General features: G+C 56.2%; 2 protein-coding genes across 2 annotated transcripts; both read right to left on the bottom strand.

Annotated features, from left to right (window-relative positions):
- Positions 1 to 2,439: 2,439 nt before the first annotated feature.
- CPLX3 (complexin 3) lies at positions 2,440 to 5,804 on the bottom strand (the record flags this gene model as incomplete). Its single annotated transcript, XM_081227476.1, has 3 exons — positions 2,440 to 2,664; positions 4,379 to 4,466; positions 5,641 to 5,804. 3 exons carry the CDS (start codon positions 5,802 to 5,804, stop codon positions 2,440 to 2,442), a joined length of 477 nt encoding a protein of 158 aa, XP_081083602.1.
- Positions 5,805 to 6,877: 1,073 nt separating this feature from the next.
- Positions 6,878 to 18,245, bottom strand: LMAN1L (lectin, mannose binding 1 like; the record flags this gene model as incomplete). Its single annotated transcript, XM_081228246.1, is given in 17 exon segments — positions 6,878 to 7,010; positions 8,062 to 8,189; positions 8,849 to 8,972; positions 9,933 to 10,000; positions 11,108 to 11,194; positions 11,198 to 11,259; positions 11,568 to 11,623; positions 11,625 to 11,686; positions 12,312 to 12,367; positions 12,933 to 13,053; positions 13,434 to 13,533; positions 14,950 to 15,008; positions 15,100 to 15,207; positions 15,321 to 15,475; positions 18,067 to 18,144; positions 18,147 to 18,216; positions 18,219 to 18,245. Coding segments are annotated over 17 exon segments (1,494 nt in total).
- Positions 18,246 to 21,723: the final 3,478 nt, after the last annotated feature.

Genomic DNA, 21,723 nt, shown 5'->3' with positions numbered 1-21,723 from the left:
GACCAACCCTGGGAAAAGAGCAGGGGAAGGAAGCGGGAGGCGGGGGAGGCCAGCAAAGCCTGGGGACCCCTCAGCCTGCCCTCCGTGCCCATCTCTGCCTGAGCCCCAGAGCCTCCACTACCCAGCCCCCACCCCGATTCCAGGGACGTGCAGACAGGTCAGAGCTGCTCAGGGTTCTCAGGCTGTGAGGAAGGAACCTGCCGCTCCCTAACCTCAGGCCCCAGCCAGCCCGTTGTGTGAGGGTTCAGTGAGTGCTCACCCCCCAGCCTCCCCACAGCCGAATTCCTGCCTCTTTTGCCCTTGGTCCTGCAAACCACTGAGGGGAAAGGGGTCTGTCCAATCCCATTAGGCAGAAGGCCCCGGAGGGTGGAGTGCTGACGTGAGCCTTGCTGCTGACGCTGCCAAGGAGGCCCATGCCTGCCCCCCACACACAGCCTGGGGCCGGGACTTGGTCTCCTCCAGCTCCAGGAAGATCAGGAGGGGTTTTTGTCCAGTGACTACCCCGGGGGGCAGCCTAGGAGCAGCTCAGAGGCCTAGACCCCTTCCCCTGGGATGCTCAAGAGAGAAGGCCCAGCGTGACAGCCTGAGCAGCACTGGGCCTGCGTCCTTCCCTGCCTCCACCCTCCTAACTCCTCGTCCTCTCTCCTCCACCTGTCCCTCCCCACATTACCTATTGCACAGGTTTTATGTTCCTTGTTCTTATTTTACAAAGGAGGCCTAACAGAAGCTTTGCCCTTGAAACCAAACCCTCAGCTCTTCCACCTGTAAATCTTGGCTGGCTTCTCCACAGACTGGTGTCAAGTGGGGGCACCAGGGTCAGCCTGTAGCACCTTGTTCCTCTCAGGCCCCTGGGATGGCCTGCTTGTGGACCCTCCTGGTTGGTCTCCTGGACACACACACACACACCAGTGAGCAGGATGAGAGGATGAGATTTGGACTTTTCACTTTAAAGAATGGGTTACCATTTATTGACATGGTCCATCATATGCCAAGGGCTTTACAAATGGTCACCTTTTGAAACAGGTATTATTATTGGGTAGGGTGGGGCTCTTAATTTCACAGGGGGGAAAACAGGTTCAGAGAAGGAAAGGGACCTGCTCAAAGTCACACAGCAGTGCCTGGGCTGGAACACAGTTGCCCTGCCTTCTTTTTGATACACCTTCCATTTCCAAGGTGTGGAGGGGAATATAGGCACAGGTGCCAGAGACAGCTGTGGTTGAGCCTCAGACCCTCCTACACTCAGGTAGTGACCCAGCCTTCCTGAGGTGCCACCCATCCAGATGGCCGCCACAGCCTCCTCAAAGCCCAGATCTATTTCATCTGGCCATAGGCTGAACCTGGCGCCCAGTCAGTGCGGGGGCCCTGCCCCAGCCCAGGGCCCTGAGAGGGCAGAGCTTGAGTATCTTATCTTATAGGAGCTGGCACTCCTGTGAAGCTGTGGGTGAGGAGGTAGAGGACACCCTCCAAGGGCAGGGTTAGGGGCCTGTGAAATCCAAGAGTCCTGGAGGTCAGTAAGAAGGGGGAGAATAGGCAGGTCATCTGGAATTTTTATTTTTCACTGAGCTGAGAGAGGAAATCCAGCTATGGAATCCAGAGACAGTTCTACAGGAACAGAACAGAAATTGGCTGGGCCCTGGGCCCAGAGAAGGCCCAGAGCCACCTGGGCTGCTGTTCAGTGCCAGCTTCATCCTTGGCACTAGCCCCCTCACACAGCATCACTCAGCTTCCAAGAGCCAGAGCCCACAGTGGCAGCCGCTTGAGACTATGGCTGCAGCTGCTGCCCTACCCAACGAGGGGTGTGGGGTTGACTCTCAGGGGCCAGGGAGGCCAAGCTAGAAAGTCTTAGAAATCACCCAGTCCATTCCCATTTTATAGATGATGAAATAAGGCCCAGAAAGGGCACTGGGTTTTAAGGAGAATAAATGTGGAGACTTGAACTCAGGCCTCCTGACTGCTGAGGGGGTCTGCCTCAAGCCCCTCTCTAAGCGCATCTGAATGTCGGTGTCTAGAGGAGCTAGGCGTCCAGGGGAGCTGGCCTGTGTTTGCGTTTGCGTGTGCCAGGATGCATCTGCGGCATATCCCTCTGCACATGCCAGGGGCCCTCTGTGTGTCCCTCTATGTGTGCTTCTATGTTCAGGAGCTTGGGGCCGTGGCCAGAGAGGGTCGGGCCTATTCTTACAATCTTGGGAGGCCTTCCCAGGCTGAGTAGGGAGGGTGGGTCCTGAGGGGTAGGGTGAGGAATGGGGACTTTGCTCCCAGTGGAGAGGGAGAAAGCAGAAGGCAGATTGGAGCCATGGATGAGAAGGGTCCTGGGGCTGGCCTGGGGCAGGGAAACAAAGCCAAGATAGGATAGGGGTCCCTGGAATTTGAGGCATGCTGTTAGCACTTATGTGGGGCCAGCCCTCTGGTCACCCCAGTGGGCAACCCCAGAGGAAGTAGTCACATGATGTGGCACTTCTCAGCTGATTGCTTGAGGTCCCCCAGTGTGGTCTGGGCCTTGTCCTTAAGTGAGCCAAGGTCCAAGCCAGGGAGACTGGCCAGCTGCCCAAGGACCGAGGCCCTTTCCTCCTCTTCCTCTGTGTCCTCCTCAATCATCTTGGCCAGCTCCCGGGGCAGCTCCACGTCTCCACCTGCCATCTGGATCTGGCTCTCATCTGTCTCGTTCTGAAGGGAAGAGGAAAAGGGGTGGGGTGGGGTTGGAGGTCTGTGAGAACCCAGAGTTGAGTGGCAGGGAGGAGGCCTGGACTGGGTTCCAGGCCCCAGGATTCTGGAGCTCCATGTTCCAGTGAGCTCAGTCCCCCTCCCCCATCCCAGGATCAAGCTTTTGACGCTTGGATATGGAGACCTTGCCCTTTTACACCTTACTTCACTCTGAGATGCTGAAGGTAAGACACTAGCATAGTGAGTAATGACAACATGAAAATCCTTCAGAGTCAGACTGAGTCAGCTAAGTCGTGTGTTGACTATCGTTAACTACACTGAAGGATGTTACCAATCACAGCGATGGGTTCCATTCACCAAACACCTATCCTGTGGCTGACACTGTGCGGAGTGCTTTTAATTCTCACAACAACCCTGTGAGGAAGGTATTGTTTTCTCCATTTTACAAAAAAGGAAATTGAGGCTCAGATAGCTTAAGTAACTTGCCCAAGGTCACACCAGTAGGAAATGAGGGAGCTAGATTTAAACCTATGTCCCTGATTCCAACATCTGTGCTCTCCTTGCACAGCACCTGCCTACTGATTGTCATTGCACTTCCCTGTCCCTTTGGGGGCCCTGGGGCTTTCCACTTTATGTCCTACTCAGTTACAGCTAAGTCTTCTCTCTCCTACTGGACTCAGTGTTCCCTGATGGCAGAGTTGTGTCTGTTATATGCTTAGTGCGAGCATCGGAGGAATGACTCCATTCCTAGCTGAGTTTAACTCTCCCTTTGAGAGACTTTCAAAAGACTAGTGTGCTGTGGGGAGTCAGAGGCAGCCAGGAGCTCAGTAAACATTTGATGAGTAAGTGAATGTGACATTCACATATCTGATCTTCCAATTCAAGTGGAAGATCAAGGTCAGGTGTACCGTAGCCTGTGCTTCTGTTTCTCTTCAGAGTCTAGCCCAATTCTGGGCACTGGGAGTGGCTTGTGCCTCAGTTCCCTCCTTAGGCAACAGGATTAGAACACTTATATGGTCATCTGATGCTGCAGTACCTAGGGGAGACATCCTCCTGACTGCTTGGCCAACCAAAGGGGTTCCTTTGCTCTCTGCAGACAGACTTCCTACTCTGGAAGGCAGCAAGGGGTCCGGGAGCAAGTGCAGGCTCAGCTTGCAGAGGCTTGATCTCTGATCCCAGTTCCATCACTCGCTGGCTGTATGGCCTTAGCCAAGTCCCTTAATCTCTCTGAGCCTCAGTTTCCTTATTTGTAGGTGTGGGTAGTAGCTACCTGGCAGAGTTACTGAGGGGTTAGGTAAGGGTGTGAAGGTCAAGTGCCTGGCCCACAGAAGGTGCTGCCTTCTTTCCACCCACCTCCCTCCCTGGGTGTTCAGAAGCCCCAAGAGATTTTACCTGCGGTAAAATCTACTGCCTTGCAACTCTCCATCTGCCTAGGCCTGACTCTGGGTTGGGTGAGTGAGGGTTGGAGGAGAGAAGGGGCCTGGACTGGCTCCAGAAACACAAACCTATCAGTCCCCCGAGGACTCGACTACCCCTCAGCGCCAAGCCCTGGACCTTGGCGGGCTCCAGTTAACGGTGAATGAATGAACGAGTGAGAGAACCCATGATTTAATCAAACACTTCCTGAGAGCTGTGGTGCCGGGAGCAGGGCAAAGAGTCCAGAGCCCAGAGCTCAGGGGTCCCAGTGGTGCCTTACAGCCCGGGCTCCTAAGCTTACCTTGGGCAGCCGGTATTTGTCTCGGAAGTGGCTTCGCAGCGTGGCCCGCTCTGCCTTCCTCTGCATGAACTGGGCGTCCCGCTCCATCCTGTGGGGGCACCGAGGGCGGAATCACTGCCCCGGCTGAGAAAATGGGCGGTGTCTGTGAGGAAGGGGCGGGAAGGGTCTCTGGGTCCTGGCCGCAGTTTGCATCCCTCCTGCCCACGGGCCTGTATGTTGGGTGCTCGGTGCTCTGACCAGCCGGGATTAATCTTTACTGCCTCTCCCAGCTATCACAGAGCCCTTTATCGCCTCCATACCTGTCGCTGGACGGGAGCTATCGGGGCGTGGGTGTCTGTCTGGCTGTCTCTGCAGACCCTAACATATGTCCCTCGCGGTCTCCGACTCGGTCTTTTCCTTTCCTGACAGGTTGTGTCATGTGGGGCGAAGTATTCAGGACAGACATGGGTTCGCGTCCTGGATCCACTATCACTTTATGTCTTTGAGTAAGTCACTTACCTTCCTCTTTTGTAAAATGGGGATAAGACTTTGCAACTCACAAAACTGTTATCACGATTAAGTGAAATAATAGCTAACATTTAATGATTTGCCATGTTCCAGGCGCTCCGCTAAGCAGTTTATGTGCATTAAGTAATTTAACCCTCATAAATATATACGGCATGTTTTATTACCATTGCCATTTTACGGAAGAAGAAACCGAGGCACAGAAAGGTTAAGTAACTTGCCTAGGGTCACCCAGATAAAAAGAAACGAAGCCAGGATCTGACCCAAACAGCCTAGCTGTGGAGTTCAGCCCCTAACGCCACTCCACCTTCCTCTCTGTCCCAGCGTCGTCCTCACACAAGTAGCCTCAATTATCTATGAGTGCCCCCATCTCAGGATCTGTCTCCATGACTGATTCCGCCTCAGCTGCACCGCTTTTCTCAGAGCCTCAGGCTCAGAGGAGCTCCAGCTGGAAGACACAGACGGCTGGGACCAGATCGGATTAAGGGATTACTTGTTTCGTCAGAAATGCACGTGCCCTCACCTTGTCCCAGGCCCCTATCTCCCCGTCCCCCACTCCCTCTGGGCCCGAATGTGGAGCGGGGTTCTGGGTTTGAGATGGGATGGCTCTGAGGGCAGCCTAGAGGGCGCGTCCCAGCCTCTCACCTCGTCTAGAAAAGTAGGTGAGGGGCTCGGGGTCTGAGACTGCCCTAAGGGTGGGCCGCGCGGCCCTTGCGGGGTGGGGAGGGCTGCTGGAGCCAGGAAGGGATCCCACTCACTTCTCTTCCACCAGTTGCTTCTGGTACTCCTCATACTCCTCTCGGCTCATGCCCTGCGCTTCGGCGGCCGACTTGTCCCCGTCCCCCTTGTCCTCGCCGCCCCCCAGGCTCCCAGTGAGGTTCTTCAGCTGGCCGCCCACCATGGTCTTCACCATGAACGCCATGGTCTTCGCTGGCTCGGGCACCGGGCGCCGGGTACCACGCGGCGGGCACCCAGGCACGTCCGCGCCTACTTCAGCACTAGGGCTTACGGACAGCTCCTGCCTGCGGCAGCAGCCCCACACTCTGCACCGCCCACCGCCCGCCCCTGTCCGGGCCCGCCTCCACCTCCCCAAACCCCTCCTCACAGGGGGCGGGGGGTATGCACGGGGCTGAGGAGGCGGGACCACGTGCCCGCTCCTCACTCCCGCCTCCCCCACGTGCCTCCTTCAATGCCAAGCTCCTCTGGGCACTGTTGCCAACAGATTGGGGCCGGCCGCGAGGGGTTTGGGGAGGGGGTCTCTCTCCAGGGGAACGAGCTGTGCTGTTACGCGCCCAGTACACAGCTCCCTATTCTCCCGCCCACTTCCTCCTCCCCCGGGTAGCCAGGATTTCAGCTGGGAATGCGAGTAGCCCTGGGCCCTCCCCAACCTTCTTTCCAACCCACTGCCCCAGCAGCTGCCCAGAGAGCTTGACACTGGGAAAGGGAGGGAGATCAGAGAGCAGGGAATCCCAATTATGGCTCCATGGGTTGCCTCTCAGAGTTCTGGGTCACGCGCCTGCCCTGCTGATCCCTGGAGCTACAGGGAGCATCAAGAGAGAGTTGTTCATGGTGATGCTGCCTGGGCTGGACCAGGAGGCACCACTCCTTGTTCTGGCTGAATCTGGGGACAGAATTATACACAGCTGTGACTCCATCTCCCACCATAGCCCAGGGTTCAAGGCCTGTGGGGTATCTGGTCTTTTGTCAGTCAAGCCAGTCCTTGGCCTCCTTGCCTGCTTGGAGCCCACTCTCAGCTACCATCTAGAAGAGGTTGCCTTCAGAGAGATTAAGGTGAAGCTGGAAGGTAAATGAGCATATCAAAGCATGAGGAGAGAGAAATCACCTTTAATAAGGTTGGAGCTCCCCAAAAGCTAAGGTGTGGGTAAGAGCTGGGTACCCAGAGGCAGAGGACACTGGCCAAGCTCTCCACCTCCCAGACATAGAGTGACTTCCTAGTGATGAGAAGTGGACATTTCTTCAGGGCGTTGAGGGAGGTCACTCATGTATGCTGGGGGAGAGGGGCTGCCTCCTCAGAGCCCCCAGGATCCTAGGGACTTGTGGTGCAGTACTCAAAGGAAGGCTGCCTGTGGACAAATAGTCCTGAAGGTTCTTGTCCAGCTCCTGCTTGCTGCCAGGGAGAGAAGAAGTTTACTTGGGCTTCTCCCTTCTGGGCTCTTGAGACCAGGCTCCTTATATTTACTACACCCACCTCCCTACACTCACTGCACCATAGCACCCGCTGCTCTGGGGCCTTCTATGGCTCCCTTGGCCTGCTCCATCAGTACCACACTTTCCTCCTGGCATTCAAGGACTGTCCAGGTGGTTCCAGCCTTATGGCCACCATTGCACTCATATATAACACATAAGCCTGTCATCATTTCTGCCTCATACCTTTGCTGTTCTCCACATCTGCCGGCCATCCCCTCTCCCACTGTGCTTTTAAAGCTCAGCACACTTCACTCCTCCTCCAGGACCATCCCTGTGCACACTGATTCTTGTCTTGAAATACCACCAACAAAGACTGTCCCGTTTCTAAGCTCCTTAGCACACCTTACATCTCTAAGTGTTTCATTCATTTACAAACACTCATTAAGCAGAAACTGACCTCCCCCCAACCTTTTAAATTCTCTTTGCCCAGTTTCACAAACTGGTCCCACCCTTTGCTCTACAGTATTGAACTTGCCACTTTTTCTCCAAAATATATATATTTTCATGCTTCCATGCCTTTTCTCATGCTTTTTCCTCTATATCAATGCCTTTACTTATCTTGTCAGGCTGGAAATCTCCTAGTGGCCTTGAGGACCCATATCAAATGTCCCTTCCAGGTGATTCCCTGATCTCCCCAAGCTGGCTCAAGTACTTTTTCCTGCACTCTTATAGCCCCTGAGCTTCCTGCCATCATGGCATTGACCACAAAGGATGTGACTGTCAGTTACTTGTCAGTTTCTCACATTAGAGAGTGAGTTCTGTGAGGGTAGGACCTAGATGGGACCAGCAGATGAGCAGATAGTCAGTAGTCTCTATTGAAAAAAATGGGTCCTAACTTGGGCGCTGCCAGCTGGTGGACCATGCAGGTCCCCCGCTGGGCCTCAGTATCCCCTCTCTCAAATTGAATGGCTATGGCCCAGACCCAAGAGATGCTAGGTAGGTGTGGGAAGTCCTGCCATGGGAAGGCCCACCTGAAGTGTACATAGCAGAAGAAGCCTGCAGTCTGGATGAGGAGGAAGAACAGGAAGATGCCAGGCTGCAGGCACGAGGAAACCCCTGGGGGCCGACCAGGTGGGCAGGAGTCCTTGGCTGCCACTTTCTGAAAGGAGATGTTCTAAGATCCTGGGTCAGCTTCTTACCCAGAAGGAGGGAGGGGACCTAGAATCTGGACCACTGTTGGCTTTGTTTCCCTCTCCCAGTGTTGGGGTACCCTGACTCTCATCCAGGGAACTTGGAGAGAGGGCAGAGTACAAAGCTGCCTCCCCACCCCAGATGCCATGGCTCCATCTGTGGGAACAGCTGGGAGGGCCTGGGGCCTGGGATCTCCAGGGGGGCGAAGTCTCTAGAGATAAGCAAGAGAGAGAAGTAGAGCGCAAAAGGCAGCATGGTAGAGAGGGCAAGGAAAAGAGCAAGATGGGGCGGGACACAAGGAAGGGTGGACTTCACCACGAAGCTTTGAATGATCTTGGGCACAGCCCATTGCCATCTATCTTCTGGTCATTGTGGAAGTTGGGCCAAGTGGTCTCCAGGGCCCTGCTGGTACTGAGAGTCTGTGGGACTCTCCAGAGAGCAGAGAAGGCAGAGAGAAGATGAGATCTGTGTGCCTGCATGCCTGTGTGCATGCACACACAGACACAGACACAGGTGTGCCTGACAGGAGTTCCAGGAGGGGAAGGCAAAGGCAGGAGGGGCCTGGGGCTGCAGAAGTGCTGGAAGAAGGGGGCTGAGCCCCACGGCCCTCCCTTCCTTGCCCCTCACCACTGGACCCTGCAGGTCCTTCTGCAGAAGGCTCAGGATCTGGGCCAGCTCTAAGAAATGATGCTTGGTGCCCACAGGCAGATAGAAGACCTGGGCTCTTGAGGCCATGTGAGCAGCTGCATCCCTGGTGCAGGGTGGAAACCAAGGGAAAGAGATCATTATCCCCTCTGATTGCACCCAAACTGCCTAACCATTTCTCATAATCCCCAAAGGCAGCACCTGGGGGAGAAACAGACACCATCCATACGGCTCCTTTTGGGAACTGGTCTTTTTACCCAGAGCTTCTCCTCAAGACAGCTTTAGCTCAGAGAAGCATCTCCCTAAAGCTGTCTGTCTCAACCCCAGGCTCCCTGGGCTCTGCATTCAGTCTCTGGCCCTCAGGGATTTAGATCCTCTTCCTCATCCCATCTTCCCTCCTCCAGGCATCTAGATGTAGGGAGGAGGGCTGGGGTTGGGGCGCAGCCACAGTATACAACCTGAAGCCATCCTCCTCCCATGGCATCAAGGTGACCCCCTGCCCCCAGGGCTCCATGGGTAACTCCAGAGGCCTGACCTAGAGAGGGATGCTGGGAGGCCAGAGGAGGGTAAAATGAAGTCATGGACTGCCCACCCCCCAACTGGGCCTGATTTTGGTTGTGCTCCCTCCAAGAACCCCATCAAAATGTTCCCTGCTGGGACTTCCCTGGCATTCCAGTGGTTAAGACTCCGTGCTGCCAGTGCAATGGGTGTGGGTTCAATCCCACATGCCGCGTGGGGCAGCCCCCAAAAAAGTTCCCTCCTTCCAGAAGCTATCACTGAAGGAAGGCTCAAATTTACTAACCCTCCTGGGGTGAGAATGTCTTAGGGAGTTGTGCTTAAAGTAGGAGTTTCAAAATTTTAACTTGATTCAGTTAATTTCAGGTCAGTTCAACAAACCTAACTTGGCCCCTAGCCCCTCGCTATGCTCCAGACTTTGTGCTGGGTGCTCAGGAAATGATGAAAGGAATAAAGGACTAATGGGGGGGGGTCTTCAGGCAGAGAAGCCAAGTTGGTGGATGGGGACTTCTCCCTCTCCCCCAGGATCCTCATCTCCCTGTGCCCTTACCTCATCTCTTTCAGGTCTCGGAGCAGAGTCCGCTGTCCACGGAGTAGGGCACTGACCTTAGCTGAGTCCTGCAGGAGTGCCAGCCCCTTCTCTAGGGCCCAGGGCACAGCCCCTCTCTTCTCAGAGTTCACCTTCCCCAGGGATTTGCAGCCCTTTTCCTTCTAGATGCCTTACCCCATTACCTGGGCCCTCCTCATTTGGAATACATTAGGTTTATCTGACCCTCTCCACCTGGGCTTCTGACTACCCCCTCCTCTCAAAGCCTCTCCTTGAGGATGGTGGTTTCCCCCTTGACAGTGGCCAATTGGGAGCTTTCTCAAAGTCCCTCCCCTTTCCAGAAGTGGTTCTGCCCCCAAAGGAGGCCAGTCCTCTCCTCCCCACTTCCCCCAGGGCACAGTCAGCTCCCCGTGCTTGGGCCCTTGTCTTAACGAGTGACCTGGAGAGTTGGCCACTTCTCTCAGGGGTGGGTAGAACCTGGCAGGGGGAGTCCTGGGCCTAGCAGTAGGATCAGGGAGACCTGGCCTTGGCGTGTGGCCTCCCTCCCCTCTGCCCCACTCCAGCAGCCCAGCCTCAGCTGCTCTGTCCTGAGGACATGATTCAAACCTAGAGCTGCCAGAGCCCAGCAAAGCTCACAGGAGCCACTGACCTCTTCTGCCCAGCATCTAACATCTTGACTGAGCTCAGCACTCAGGCCCCAGGCTGGGTCTGCCATGGGACATGACTCCCCAGGAGAGAAGCCAGGATGGCAGTGGAGGGGAAATGAGGATTCTGGTGCCTCTGAGCATTAAGTAAGCGTATGTGAATCAAATCACACGTGGAGCTACATGCAAATAAACACCCGGTCTATTTCTGTCACTTGTCTGGAGACCCACACCTAAATACGTGGCAACTCGTTTCCCCAGCCCCAGCCGTGGGGCTCTGTGAGCTTTTGCTTGTGCAGAGCCACCCTCCTGCCCATTCCCCTGCCTGGCAGGTCCACCCCATCCTGCGACCTGCAGCATTTCACCCCTGCCCTCCTTTCCCTCCAGACCCTGGGGGAGACTAGTTCCCAAGTACGGTGCTTGCTCCTCTTTCTGGACAGAGGGAGCGCACTGGTGCCATCAGACCCAGTGCCTATGGGGCTCGGCTTCTCCAGGCCTGCAGGCAGACCCTTGGATGCCTGAGGGGCCACTCACCCAGGCTCCCTCCGGCCTGGCCTGGCCTGGGGACACCAGCTGCTTCTTCCATTGCCTCTCAGCCTGTGCCAAGTGCTTGGAGAGACCCTAGAGAGCCTGCAGGATCTGGCTGTGTCTGTGCAGTGTCTCCTCCAGGTCAAAGCTTCTTTCCCCTGGGGATTGGGGCAGAGCTGGGACAGGCAGCCGGCAGCTGGGGTGGGGCAACAGATCCTATCTTTCGAAGGCTTCTTGGAGGGCCAGAAAGGTGTGGCTTCTGCCTCCAAGACTCTCCCCTGGAAAGAGGTGTTTGGGTGGTGGGGCAGGGACAGGACACATCACCTGGGCCCCAGGGCCTGCTTACATATGGCCTCCTCAGGCCTCCATGTCCCCACTGGTTCAAGGACTCCTGGTTCAAAGGGAAGAGGATCCTGTGACCCTCAATCGGGCCCTTGCCCCACCTGCCCGTTCCCTGAGTCCCTACCCTTTTCCTGGACTTCACAGTTCGGCTTTGGAATCATGTCCTCCTTGGTGCCCAGGCAGCCCTTCCAGCTGCCTTGCCAGGCAGAGCTGCTCTGTCTCCAGGAAGGGCTGCGGGGGAGGCTGCAGGAAGAAGAGGAAAACTTAGGCCCCAAACCCATGGAAGATCTGGGGGCCGGGGAGTCTCCTCACAGGGCCTCCCACAAGCCCACTCCCCCTCCCTGACCAAACGTTCACCCCAGCATGGGAAGACACCCCCACGACGCTGGTTCTCCTTCCCATACAGCTGGTTCTCCTTCCGCCACCAGGCCCAGAACTTTCCAGTCCTCCCAGCCCCACTGCACTGCCGACCCTCACACCCTTCTCTCCTGCTGAAGCCCAGACCCCAGCAGCTCTCTCAGGCCTCAGGCTTTTGTCCATGCCACTCCCTGTGTTCTTTCAAGCTCATCTTTGCCATGAGGTCTTCCCTGCTCTCCTGGCTGGTTAGGACCCCTCTGTGCTCCCATAGCTCCTAATCAGGCTGGGAGGTCCTTGAGGACAGACAGGGCCTGGCTCTGGGTCACCTCTGGTCCCCAGCACTGCCTAGCACAAGACTTGGCCTGAGCAGAGCTCCATGAGCAGGTAGAGATAAGGGTTGGAATGACAGGTCTTGTAGCTGGACATAAGCAGAGCATCCGGGGAGGGGAGGGATCCCTGGGCTGCCTCTCCCCCAGCCCTACCCCCAGGGAAGGCCCAGGGCCAGCGTTACCTTTGCACCCGGCTCACGCAGACTGAAGGTCAGGAAGGACAGGACATCATGGTCATCTGGAAAGGGGGGTAGAGAGGGAAGGTAGCTCCCACCCAGCAACTCACTCACTCAGCCCTCTCTCCCCAGCCTCCATTATGTTCCTGGCAGGCAAGAGATCTGGGTGACTTTGGGCAGCTCTGACCCTTGTCTTGTTCACTTCATGGGAAAGGCGTGAGGATCAGACTAGCAGATGGGTGGGCTGTGAGGGTTGACCCACACACAGAGCCAGAGGGGGACCCCCAGTGAGTGAGAAAACTGGACAGTCCTGGCCTAGAGCCGTGACCACAGGCCGAGCAGCACCCTCAGGCCCAGAGCCTGGCTGCTGCTGGCAGGAGCCACCACACAGAGGCCACCTCCTCTGCATAGCTCTGACCATGTCACTGTCCTCAGAAACCTTCCATGGCTCCCCAGCACCCAAGCCCTGTCATTCCAAGACTCCCACCTCTGGTTGCTCCCTGCTTTCCAGCTGAGTTCCTCTATGGGTTCTCTGTTATATCACATCCCTTTGCTCCATTTCTCTAAATGTCCCTTGTGGCTGTCCCTCTTCCTCTTGCCACACAGCTCCCAGCTAGGGGCCCTCACCTGCCAGGGTGCTGGTGGCTGCCGAGACCCCAAAGAAACCTCCAGGGGCCAAAAGCAGGGACCCCACATCGACACAGATCTCATCCGTGTCGCTGGGAGTGAGGTCACTGTTCAAGGACACCTGAGGGGCACAGAGGGCGTGAGCCCCTTGCAGAGGAAGCCCACTCCTCTCCCCTGACCCCTGGCAAGGGGATCGTCCCCACCTGACTCACTGGCTCCCCTGGCCCGGAAGGCGGGCAGCAGCTTGGTGTCAGAGTGGTGCAGAGGGTCTCGCACACCCGGTCTCACGCCAGCCCTCCCAAGCATGTGCTCAGGGCCAGTTAGGAGTTTGTGTAGGGAGGAGGATCCCTGGGGTGTTGCCTGCATGTGCCAGGGACCCTGTGTGGGGTCACATGGGTCATGGGCATTCTGCAGGGTCATGGGCATTCATAAAGCTCCGAGCCCTGTCATCTGCACTCCCTGCCTGGTGGACCCACAAAAGCAGCGACTGGTGCGACTCACACGCAGCCTCTGCCCCCAGTAGGTGATCCGTGCTCTGAAGGGGTAAGGCCGGTTCCGGAAGTCCTGGTGGCAGAAGCCCAGCACCCGGCTGGCTCCATCCCTGTGGGCGCTTGGAATCCAGCCAGGCCGCACAGGACCCAAGGCCTAACCAGCAGGGGTGGTCCCAGAGGCCGTTCTGCCCAGGCCTGCAGTGCCACCCACCCCCACTGGTGCAGGACCTGTCCTTGCCGTCTAGCTCGAGCCTCCCTTGCTGTCTTCTGCTCCCGTAGCAGAAGAGAGGGGAGCGGGAAAGCAGGCCTTGCCTGGCGGAATGCTGGGACTTGGCCCTCCCTGGGACTCCTCCCTAGGGGGCAGAGCCTGGACCAAGAGTGGGGTTTCCACCCCCAGTACCCCGGGCCTCGTCCCACAGGCTTCCCTCTGGGTACGGCTTCTCTTTCCTCTCCCTTCTGCCAAGCTTGGCCTGAAGCAGGACAGACAACACGAGACTCATCCTAGCAGCCAAGGACAGTATGACCAGCCTGCCTCCCCCCGAGGGGCGGTGCCGCTAGCTCTGGGTGTTTGTTAGAGGAGTTTTGAGCCCCAGACGTCCTGAGTCTCTCAGAAGGTCTCACACCAGACAGCCTGTCACTACTGCCTTCAGCCAAGAGGGAGGTGGCGTGGGGCAGGGGAAGAGCCGTGTGCCCTGGGGCAATTTACTTCACCTTTCCAAACGCGAGTTTCCCCACCTTTAAAATGAAGATAATAATTGAGATTCTCTCATAACATTGTTATGAGGGTCAACCAAGTAATGAATGTGAAGTACTTGGCGCTGTGCCTGGCATACAGTAAGCTCAGGTCATAAACGTTAGCAATTATTCTAATTGTTACGAGCTAAGGGATGTCTGCTGAAGACAATGATGAACTGGCCCAGCTACTGAGGAGGCAGCCTGGCTGAGGAGGGACGGGCAGCCACGTCATCTGAGAGAAAGAGACGGTGCAGGCAGGCAGGCAGGCAGGCTGCTGGTGTGGGAAAGGCGTGGACACTCCATGGGCAAGTCTGCCCTCGTATCTCAGCTCTGTGCACAACTGTGTGACTTGGGGCAAATCATTCCCCTCTCTGGGCCTCAGTGTCCTCACCTGTAACTGGGCACTAATAATCCCCACTTCTCAAGAGTGTCAGTATGAGATGACGTGAGTGAAAACACTGAGCATGGGCCCCACCCTGCATCATTTCTCTGCTCCCACTGCCTGGGGCTATTGGGTTGAATGAGTTGAGGACTCAGTGGGTGGTTCCCAGGAACAGCAAGCAAACTCTGGTCCCAGGCCCCTGGAGGAGGAGGCACTGCTGGGACCTAGTGGGAGGGAGTCCCAGGGCAGTGCCATCAGCTTACATGAGAGACCAGAAAGGAGGGCACCGCCCTAGGAGGGGGGACTCCCCGCCAGAGGCCAGGGCAGGGGCGTGGTGGGCAGAGCGGGTAACCGCCAGGCCCTTCGCAGCGCAGGAATGGGGTGCAGGGCAGGCCAGGCGGGGCCTTACCCAAGCGCCTTGTAGCGGGTGTGCCCGTCGCTGGCCAGCACACGGATGGCAGGGCTGTTCTGTGTGGGAGGTGACAAGCAGCCTGAGCCACGGGCACAGGGAGGAGGGTGAGGGTGTGGGCGGGATGGCGGGCAGGAGACCATGACTCACCTGGGTATCCTCAGCCGAGGAATCGAAGAGGATCCCAATGCCGTCCCCCGAGTCCAGCGCCCCCAGGACAGAGCCTACTTGGCCCCTGCCCCGGGTGTACCACACGGCCTGCGGGTCCCCAGCTGCTCAGCTCAAGGGTCCCTGCAGGACACTGGAACCCTGGGCTCACCACCAGCCCCCCTGACTCACCCCCTCTACTGGACCTTGTTGGGGCCACTCACCATGCCCTGGGCTCCCCGGCGCCCTGGCCCAGTCACCCTCATCTGCGTTTCCACCTCCCAGGCAGAGAAGAGGACAGGGGTCCTGCTCCACATGGCGCCATTCCGGTTCCGCATGGCTGGGGCCAGCCGTACCTCCTCCAGGCCTGGGATGGCATCTGCGGATCAGGGCAGCTCAGGGCCTGGGCCCCACCAACCCAGTTCCCCCATCATTCTCTCACATTGGGCAAGGCTGGGCTCCAGGAGGAGGAAGGAGGTAACACCACAGCCATTAGATAACAGGCTGGCTAGTCTGACACAGGAATCCACCGAAGAAGTGGGACCCCAGCACGGCTGGATGGGCCTTTGCCAGGGGAGGGCAACGGAGGCCAAACCCACACAGAGCACTTTCCCCGCATTCTCATGTAAGCCTCGCCACAGGTCTGTGTGGCCTGCTTTTATAAGACCCCCTTTTATAGATGAGGAAGCTGAGGCTCAGAAAAGTTAAGGAACTAAGTGAATTGGAACTCAGCTCCGTCTGACTCCAAAGTACAAGCTTTTTCTGCCATGAGAGAGATTTGTGTCCAACCCTTTGTGTTTCTCAGATGAGGAAACAGAGGCCCTATGAGGGAAAGGACATGCCTGAGACCACAGAACACAGTGGATCACCTGGAGAGAATAACCACATGGAGGGTCAGGACGCTAGACCCTGAACAGACACTTGGGTGTGTCCAGACGCGGCTGGGCCTTCCTGATGGGGGCACCTAGGGGACATCTCAAGGTGGGGAAAGTATGAAAGCAGGGGTGGGAACTGGTCTGCAGGACTGAGGAAAGGGTGAGGGATGGAGTGAGTGTGAGAATTACCACTGGTGCGGGCGGGGTGGGGGAGGAGGGAAGAAAGGGGTGAGAAACTGAGGCAGGCTTGGCAGGAAAAGGAGAAGGGCGATTAGAGGCCCCGCCCCTGCTGGCTCCCCTCCTCTGCGGCCTGCCAGCCTGGAACCTGGCCTAGGGCCCAGTCCCTGCCGGCCGTTCTAGAGACTGATAATCCAGCCTGTTTGCTTGGCAAAGGCCAGAGCTGGGGGCAGGGAGGCTCAGAGGCTGCAAGGCCAGGAGTGCTGGAGCCCTTGGGAGCCACCCCAGCCTCTGGAGTGGCAGGCAGGAGGCGGAGATTGCCCACACCTGCCACCCTTCTGTGCTCTGCCTCATGTGGATTGTTCATGGGGCATCCCCCTAGACTGTGGGCCCCTTGAACCAGACTCAGCCCTGCATCTCTGGGCTGGGCACACAGGGCATGGGGCGAGTTTGATAAAAGGAGGAATGAATGAATGGACAGTGAGCATATCACTGGGTGACCTTGAAGAATATACCTCTGCTCCCCTATATGGCCTGGCACACCCCAGACTTGGCATGGCCCAGGGCAGCGAGTGTGGCATGGGCCTTGCCATCCTGGCCCTCAGGCATCCTGGCCCTGAGGCAGGGCCTGGCTCGGGGCTATGAGGAACAGCCCCCTCCTTTGCTTACCTCCTGTGTCTCTGTGAGGGAGGACTGGGCCCAAAACCCTGCCGAGAGGGCCCGTCTTCTTAAAGGGATATTTATTCTGGTCTCAGTTAGGAATCATGCTGTTTTTCAGAAACTTCATCTCACAGACACGGAAATACACAATGGATCTGCTTTCTCTCTTTGGTTTGTCTGCTAGGAGGCTCTGAACCAGATCCATGGCCCAACTCTGAAGGGTGGGCAGACTTCACAGCATATGTTTTGGCAAGAAGCCACATTTTTGGACTCATTTCAGGCCTCAACCCTAAGTCTTATTCTTCTTGCTCACTCCTAATTTAAACTTCTCTCTTTTGCATAGGTCCTTATAAGTCCTCCAGAATCTTTTTAGAACAAGACCAAGCAGAAGACAGATTCTTTGTAGGCCTGGATTTGGAAGGCCCTGGATACAAAGTATGGGCTAAGATGCTCTCATGCTTGCTTCCACCCAACAAACATACAGGGCAGTGCTGGGGCCCTCTCTGGCAAAACAGCTGGCCATGGGGATGCCTCCCTCCAGGCAGCCCCCTAGTTCTCTTGGACAGCCACAGACCCAACAGCGTGGAGCCAAAGTGTAGGTTGGTGCTGGTCCAAGTTGCCTGGTGTCTGTGTGTCTGGGACTCAGCCTATGAACGTGTGTGTGTGTGTGTGTGTGTGTGTGTGTGTGTGTGTGTGTGTGTGTGTGTGTGTGTGTGTGTGTGTGTGTGTGTGTGTGTATGTTCACAGGTCCAAGAGGCAGGGTGAGGGGTCCTCTAAGGAGGGGTAAAAAGCAAAGAGAGGGCTTCCCTGGTGGCGCAGTGGTTGAGAGTCCGCCTGTCGATGCAGGGGACACGGGTTCGTGCCCCGGTCCGGGAAGATCCCACATGCCGTGGAGCGGCTGGGCCCGTGAGCCATGGCCACTGAGCCTGTGCGTCCGGAGCCTGTGCTCTGCAACGGGAGAGGCCACAACAGTGAGAGGCCCGCATACCGCAAAAAAAAGAGAGAGAAGAAAGAAGCCCCAGGGCAAAGAAGAGGAGAAGCAGAGAGGAGAAACTGAGGCTGCTGGGTGGGGGTGGGGCTGTCGTGGAGCAGCAGACAGGTCTGGGAGGGGTCCTGGGCCCCTGGCACTGGCTGCCCAGGCCTGGCCCCATCTTGGGCAGTGGCTGGTACTGGCAGGCCTGCTCCCCACCAAGTCACAGCCATCCAGAGCTAGTCAGCCCCTCCAGTGTTCCACCCTGGGCATGGCTGGCCCCCTTACCTCCGTGATGGCTCCAGAAGGGTATTCCAGCCCCAGGCAATGCCAGCCTTGGTCCTTTGAAGCTGAGCTTGTACTCAACCTTCTCTGAGGAGGGTGGCCCCACTCAGGGCTGTGAGGGTCCAGGAGTAAGAGGAGGAGGAGAGGCAGAGCAAGGGATCCAGGCCACGGACCACCAGCATTGTGAAAGGATCTGGTATCCGGGCCCAAGGGTGGATTTGCAGCTGGGAGGCCAGGGAGGGCCTCCTGGGATGGGGCCATGTGGGGAGGAGCTGGGATGGGCCAGGAGCTGGGTTTTGGCACTGTCCTCTCCCCACCTGCCCAGCACAGACATTCTGTTCCTTCCAGGCCTGACCTCAGGTCCCGCCCATCACTTCACCTCCAGCCTGACGGGCAGCCTGACCTCTTGCCCACCTGAGCTCTGCCCCTGCTCCTCAGCTCAGGCCATCCTTCTACATCCCTTCTGCCCCAGCGGCTGCAGGGCCTCAGGGGTCACTGGGACGGGCCACCCTCCGCAGCTCTGACTTTCCTCCCTGCCTGGGATGGGCCCCTACACCCTGCCTCCTTCCCACAGATGGATGTCCCCACTGTCTGGCCATTACCTACCCACCCCATCCTTCCCTATCCTGCTCTCCCTGCTGCGATACTCGGCTCTCTGCCATATTCCCAAACGCTTATGCCTCCAAGCAACCTGGTTTCCTCAACAAATAAAGTATATGAAAATAGAAAGGGAGTCTTAAGAGACAGAGTAAATAAATGCAATGCATAGACCTTGTTTGGAGCCTAATTTTAACCAACTACATGGGGGAAAAATGAGACAATTGGAGAAATTTGAACAATGGCTATTTGATTAAATTAAGGAATTCTTGTTAGAATTTTTTGGAGTAATAATGGTATTATGGTAGTGTTGTTGTTTTTTTTCTTATGTCTTCTGGAGAAACATACTAAAACTTTACGGATGAATTGACATAACATCTAGGATTTGCTTCCAAACATCCCAGAGCTTGAGGGGAACAGAGTGCGGATGGCACAGGATTGACCTTGAGCTGATAACTGATAAAGTTGGGTAGTGGGGACGTGAGGCTTCCTTATATTCTTCTCTCTACTTTTATCTGTTTGCTAAGTTCCATAATAAAAAAAGTTTTAAAAAAGTCAGAAACCCTGTGTTTCAAATCTTTTCATCCAAATACATTTTCGTTTTCCGGAGTAGCTCATTTGCCAAGATTTCTGGGTAGCTGAAGTTTTACTGTACTTTGTAAACTCCCAGTAGGATTAAGATTCTGAAGCTCCACAAAGTAATTAAAACCAAGGCTGTAAATGGAACATTTTAGGACACGCTAAAAGAAGAACTTCATTTCTCTACACTAAGCCCTCAGCTACCTCCACCTGCTCTCCCCCTTCACCTTCACAGCCAAGCTGTGGAAATATGGGCTCCCCTCCAGCCCCGCTTCCTCGCCTCCCCCTAAGTCCTTCCAGCTCCTGCCCTCCCCACCTCCGCCTCCCAGGAAAACTGCTCCAGCAAGGCCTGATAATGCCCGTTCTCTGTGCCTAGCAGACAATTCTCAACACGGTCTCTGCAACGTGAAATGCTGTGGACACCCCCTCTCTTCCCCCTGCTCTAAGAACCCCTGCCCCAGGGCTCACCTGCCTCTCTGCTGCCCTGGGCCATCCCAGGAGCTGCTTCTTGGTCACTGTTCTCCCTCCCTGGCCCCTTATGGGTCACGTCTCTCCTCAGGCTCCACGTGCTACCTGGCCAAGCTCGTCCACGTCCATGGCTTCAAGCACCATTGCTGTGCCCATGATCCCCAAATCTCTACTCTCAGCCTGGCTTCTCCTGGAGCCACAGCCCCGAATGAATGTCTAGCCCTGGAGTAGACCTCTCTGCTTGGATGTCTCAAAGGCCCCCAGACAACATGTCCAAACCAAACTCCTCTTCTCCAAGCCCCAGCACATCCTCCTCCAAGGCTGAGGGGAAATGGGTGGCACCACCCACCTTAACAAGCTGGAGACTGGAATCCCCCCAGATCCCTTCCTCTGCCTCATCCTCGCATCAGCCATCAGCAAGCTCTTCAATTTGCTCCTGCCACTCTCATACTGTTACCTGATGCTTTAATCTCTCCAAGCCTCACTTTCCTTATCTGTAAAATGGAGATAATAGCGTATATCTCCAAGAGTTGTTTGGAGGGTTACGTGAGGTACTACATCCATTAGAACAAGGCGTGACAGAACTCAGCTCAGTGAAACACCAACTGTGTTCATCTTCCTCTCCACTTCCTACCAGCTTCCCCAGTCCAGGCCACCATCAGTCACCTCCTGTCTGGCCTCTCAGCCTCCCCACCATCTCCCTGTCTCCACTCCAGACACCACCACCCTGTTGCCAAAATCTTGGCTATCTGTGCACCGATGCCGAACAGAAATACGGAGACAGAGTTATGGAGGAGAAAGAGCGGCTCATAGTTCTTGAGGCGCTAGACTACTGTGTTCCCTCTTTGCCTGGCAAAGAAATAAAGCCACTCTTTTTTTCTCCTCTGTAACTCTGTCTCTGTATTTCCGTTCGGCAGCGGTGCAGAGAGCCAAGATCTTGGCAACAACCTCCTCCAGCCAGACTGCAGCCAGAATGATCTTTCTAAAATGCAGATCTATGTCATTCTGCCCTAAATCCTTCAATTGCTCTTGGTCATCTTTGCATAAAGTTAAACTCCTTGAGGGGCCTGCAAAGCCAGGTGGGGTCTGGGCCCTGCTTTCTCTTCAGCCTCACTTGCTCCCAAACTACACCCCTTGGCACCTTAGCCTGGCCACACTTGAGCACCTCACTGCCTTTGCCCAGTCAGTGCCCTTCCCTTGCCAGGATCGCCCCACCCCGTCCCTGACTGTTCTCCACACGTCTGAGAAGCAGCCCCACGCCTCCGTCCTCTGCCTCACGGGCTCAGTGCTGGCGGTGGGCAACATCCACCAGATTTCTGGGCACCGAGCTGAATCCTGAGCGGATTCCCCCAGGTCTGTAAGCTCCTTAGGTGAGAACTCTGTCTCGCTCATCTATGACATGCCAGTTGCCAGTAGTTGCCAGTAGAGCACAAGGGGAGGATGAGAGAGAAGAAAGAGGGGGGAAATAAAAAAACATAAATCAAGGGAGAGAGGGGAGAAGTAATGAAGGAATGGGGGCAGGAGGGGGGCTCACATGCCACCAGGTAGAAGGAACATCCCGTTACGTGCGCCTGCATTCCTGCAGCGCCCCATCAGCCGGATCTTGCCCCTTTATTCTTGCTTGTCACACTTGGTGCAATTCTCCATTATCACGCCTGCCTGGCCCCTCTTGTGGCCTCATGGCCGCAGGCATCTTTGCATGTTTCTGAACCTGAACTGGCTTCTGGACCAGCTAGTGAGAGCCAATTGTCAAAGTCCACCCTGATCCCTGCTTTCAGTGAAGTCATGCTGGTAGCATGAAATCTACCCTGGCAGAGGGTACACCATGGACACTATACATCAGAGCTCCCTTCCCCCACACCTGCCCTAGACCTGAGTGTCAGACATTTATCAGTGTGCCACCGCGTGATTCCCTCTCCTCGGCAGTCTCACCAGGACAGTCCCTCTCCCATCGCAGACCCACTGCCCCTCACGGTCTGGATTCCAGCTGCCCGACCTTGCTCTAGGGAAGGTTCC

The sequence above is a fragment of the Mesoplodon bidens genome (assembly GCF_964165515.1).
Source record: "Mesoplodon bidens genome assembly, chromosome: 3".
Classification (NCBI taxonomy): domain Eukaryota; kingdom Metazoa; phylum Chordata; class Mammalia; order Artiodactyla; family Ziphiidae; genus Mesoplodon; species Mesoplodon bidens.
The sequence above is the reverse complement of the archived record's forward strand: the minus strand, read 5'-3'. Positions and strand labels throughout refer to the sequence as shown.